At 47.4% G+C, this 3,928-nt stretch overlaps 2 protein-coding genes across 7 annotated transcripts in view; one reads left to right on the top strand and one right to left on the bottom strand.

Annotated features, from left to right (window-relative positions):
* The window catches only part of LOC113213599 (whirlin), an 86,813-nt gene that overhangs the window by 58,570 nt on the left and 24,315 nt on the right, over positions 1-3,928 (top strand). For 5 of the 6 annotated variants that reach the window (XM_052276955.1, XM_052276948.1, XM_052276941.1 and 2 more), the window contains 3 exons: positions 304-428; positions 524-596; positions 1,560-1,676. In XM_052276955.1, coding sequence (XP_052132915.1) covers positions 304-428; positions 524-596; positions 1,560-1,676 — 315 coding nt within the window. The remainder of the gene's footprint in view (positions 1-303; positions 429-523; positions 597-1,559; positions 1,677-3,928) is intronic. The other variant, XM_052276962.1, reaches the window with a different exon arrangement.
* LOC113213600 (uncharacterized) lies at positions 1,718-2,432 on the bottom strand. Its single transcript, XM_026432712.2, has one exon. It carries the CDS (start codon positions 2,389-2,391, stop codon positions 2,203-2,205), a length of 189 nt encoding a protein of 62 aa, XP_026288497.1. The 5' UTR covers positions 2,392-2,432; the 3' UTR covers positions 1,718-2,202.

Raw genomic sequence — 3,928 nt, 5'->3', positions numbered from 1 at the left:
CTCTGATGTAGCTAACGCTGCTACGAGAATCACATATTCTGCAACAAAACCAACTACGTAGTCACTATTCTGCTTGTGCACTGAATACTTAAGCCGTAGATTGTAGACTAAGACGAAAAAACAACAACAAAAAACAACTTTTTTGCGTATCCTCTGATAGACTCGACGTACACGTCCTCCTCACCCCGCGAAAAAAAAAAGACTGACTGTTATTACATTCACGAAGTGAGTGACCCAGCCGTTGCACTAGGTGCATCCTGCCCTGCCCCCTCTCCCTACCCTTGCGCCTTGCCCTGCTCGCAGCCGGACAGTCTTGGAGGCGCCGCTGCCGTGGCTGCTGGCGCTGCTTGCTGCGACGTGGACCTGCTCGAGTTCAAGACCCCCCTGAGCGAGGACTCGGGCCTCGGGCTGGGCGCCGACTACCCCAGGTACGACTGCTGTTTGCTGTTTGTCTCTCCCCCCTTGGCTTCGTAGAGAGGACCCTGGACGCGGTGTAGTTCACGCGCCTGTCTGTGTCCGGCAGGTCCAAGCGAGGCTGGCCCTCCATGCCCGGCCCCCACCACACTTCGGACTTCTCCGAGGAGGACATGCTACAGGTACAGAGGCTGCTCGATGCTTTCGCCCATATTTTTTTTGCAAAAATCTTAGACAAAGTAGGTAGGCCGAGGTAGGCGGTGTTTTTCTGTTTTTGTTTTTCTTTTACCTTCAAATTGGACCATATGGAAGCTTCGGCGTGTGTTTTGGAATGACGAACGACACGCGAATCCGTAACCAACCCCCATACCCGAGCACGGGCCTAAAGCTGTGTCTGCTGTATTATTGTGTGTTTGTCTTAGCTATGTGCAGTGAACTTAGAACATAGCGTATAAGGCATGCACTAGCAGCGTTTCGTGTTGTGGAACTGACGTTACATGTCCCCTCTCTGTAATCTGTGTATGTGTGTTATTTTCACTGTGGAAAAGTATGTACGTATTTTCTATATGTTTCATCACTTTAATTCGCAAGGGAAGCCGTGCATTTACGACCAAATATGGGGCATGTGAATTTAATTCGGATCAGTAAAAATTCCGGTACATGAATTCTGGCCCACATATAAAACTACAGACAGTTGATCCAAATTAGGTATTGATCCGAAATAAGTTCAGTCGCTCTACAATTATTTAAAAAAAACAACTCTTTGTTATTTTATAGTTATAATTTGTAATTTAACGATGAGCTCATAACTTTACCACATTCATCATGTACTATTTACCCATAACAGTATTTTTTATATTATTTTTTTTTTTGTAATTTGTGGGGGTTATTTTTCGTTTACTGGATAGCGCGAGTTGAACACGTACAAGTGCACAACTATGGAGTTGAATACTTGCAACTATTCTACTTGCATATGAACACCTCATCAGTTTTTATATAAATAGAAATCGTCGCAATTTTTCAGTCATTTTTAACAATTGCAATTCAAAAATATGAGTAAAGAATTACGACCTTTAGTGGCCAAACATGAACAAAAAAGTGATCTTTTTCTTTCTTTTTCCCCCCTTTATCTTTGCTTCCTCCAGGAGTACGGTAGTCTGGAGCGGGAGAAGCTGCGCGGAAGGCGACATTCGAGCCCGGAGAACTCGCTGTCCGGCTCCATCACCGGACTCCAGAAGGACGGCTTCGACGACTCCCGCATGGTGAGTGAGAGCGGAGTACGGAGTACGAAGTACAAGATAGATTCATCATGATGTCGTTTATTGAGTATTTACAAAGGCGAAATGGTTTCATAGAAAAAAAAACCCTAGTACACACTGCAGGCATTGCGTGTGGATTTACATGAAGTAGTTGCAAACTTATAAGTAGAGTTTTCGAAAGAAATATGAGTCAGTGATGGGGGGGTTTATCCCTTTTGTATATTCCATCGTCGTGCTCCGGTCCACACGTTTTTTTATTCTTTTGTCTTTTCTCTATTTTAAATTGAGATCGAGACTATCGACGTTTCCAAAATCAAACTGATCGTTTTGACCTGCTCTGTCATCTCGGAATCTTCTTAAAAATCACTTCAACATACTTTTTTTGCCGCGAGAAACAAATAAGCAACAAAACGATACCAACTTCGTCACACGATATTAAATAAAACTTACTCTCTAAAAGCACAGCCTTGCGGGGTTATTAAAGTATTTACAAGTGGCTTGGGGGCGGCCGGCGGGCGGCGCTCCGGCGTCACAGCTTGTCCTGGATGGCCCTCCTCAGGTCCTCTGTGGCCTTGCCCAGCTCGAGGCGCGCCCGCTGGCCCTTGCCGCCGTCCTCGTCGCCGCCGTAGTCCTTGGGGGGCTCCGCCGGGCACCGCGACGAGCCGAACTTGGGCCTCGGGATGCGCACCCGCTTCACGTCCAGCAGCCACGACTCCATCCCGCGCACCTGCAATCAGTCCGATGGTGGGGGAGTTTACTCAGGGGAAAATGTAATTTAGAGTTGGAAATTTCCCAAATTTTCTAGAAAATTTCCAAAATAATTCTTGAAAATTTCCCGAACATAACGGAAAACTTTCCAAAGTCTGGGAAATTTTCAATTTTTTCCCGGAAACCTTACATTTTTCCGGAAATTTTTCAGAAACTTTCCAGGGCTTCCAACCCTAATACAATTTGAGAAACAGCACACAGGACACTGGGAGAACAAAGATGCCAACGGCACTAAATGCCTTTGCGTGAAGGCACTAAAATGTCCGAAAGTAGTTCCTTATTGGGCGAGTAGCGACTATGTTAAGACGCTAACGCTTCTGAAAAGGGCAATATACGGCACTTTTGTTTTTCCAGTGTTATAACAATGAAAAATGTTAGGCATTGGAAAAACATATCCTGCACAAAATGGGCGGGGCGGGCAGCTTGGTGACGAGGGTCGGTCTCCTGCCATGTCCTTCCCCTCCTCCTCCTGACTCTTCCCGCCCCTTTCTTCCCCAACCCCCAACCCCTCAAGATCCGCGACGGAGCCAGACATAGACATCAAAGCCCCACCTTTCCTGGAAGCCCAGGGTGAAATAACTCCCTGCAGTGTTCGGAGGGGCGCGTGTGCGCGACGTGTTTTTTTTTTCTGCTATGGAATGGGGCCAGTCTAGACAGCGCTTCAATCCGAGACCGACGCTTTTGGCCTGGTGTTGGTCCGGGGGATCCGATTCGAATCATTTGGGGAAGGGAAATAGGACGGCTCCGGTTGAACTAATGGGGCAAAAAAGGCGTCGCGCGAGTCAAGGCCGCCATTTGCCGTCTCACGCACACGGCCACTGCCAACTCTCGAGGCCCCTGATGGGAAGACAACAGTTGGCCTGCAGTGCACGCGTGTGCTGCGGGGTGGCCTATCCCGACTTTCGCAGGCGCCTCTTGCTCCCGCGGTATTTGCCTTGCCGATAGTGAATCTGAGGAGAGAATATAAAAGAAAGAAAAAAAAATCGGCCGTGCGCGTACTTTTATACTGGACGATCCTACAGCAGATAGCAGACTATAAGTAATTAATTGTGGCGTTGTTATGAAGCGACGCGCGTAATTCTTATTGTGGCCAGAACTTTTGGCTGTTTTGGCTACGATGGCTGGAAACAGTGATAATTAATAAGTCTCCCTTGAAAAAGGGGGAGGGAAGGTGGTGAAGTCCATTTTTTTAGTAGATGATACCGTAAATACTTTCACTAAGTATAGGGCATACATAAGTAACTTTAAGGTACAGCTGGCTTTAACTCTCTATGGGCAGAAAAGAGAACTTAGAGCAAAACCAGTAATCACCCTCTTTTGCGCGCTGGAGAAAATGATGTGTGTGGGCTGGCTAAGCGTCGCGCGCGTCGCGCCAGGCCCTGCCTAACAATACTGCGCGAGTGGGGGGATGGGCCCGCCTTCCCTGCCCAACAACAATACTGAGCCGCCACTGGTTTTATCAAGTGTATGACTGTACGAATGCAAGC

This window comes from Frankliniella occidentalis, unplaced genomic scaffold, assembly GCF_000697945.3.
Source record: "Frankliniella occidentalis isolate FOCC.00 unplaced genomic scaffold, Focc_3.1 Scaffold9, whole genome shotgun sequence".
NCBI classification, from domain to species: domain Eukaryota; kingdom Metazoa; phylum Arthropoda; class Insecta; order Thysanoptera; family Thripidae; genus Frankliniella; species Frankliniella occidentalis.
This window is presented reverse-complemented; position numbering and strand designations above follow the sequence as displayed.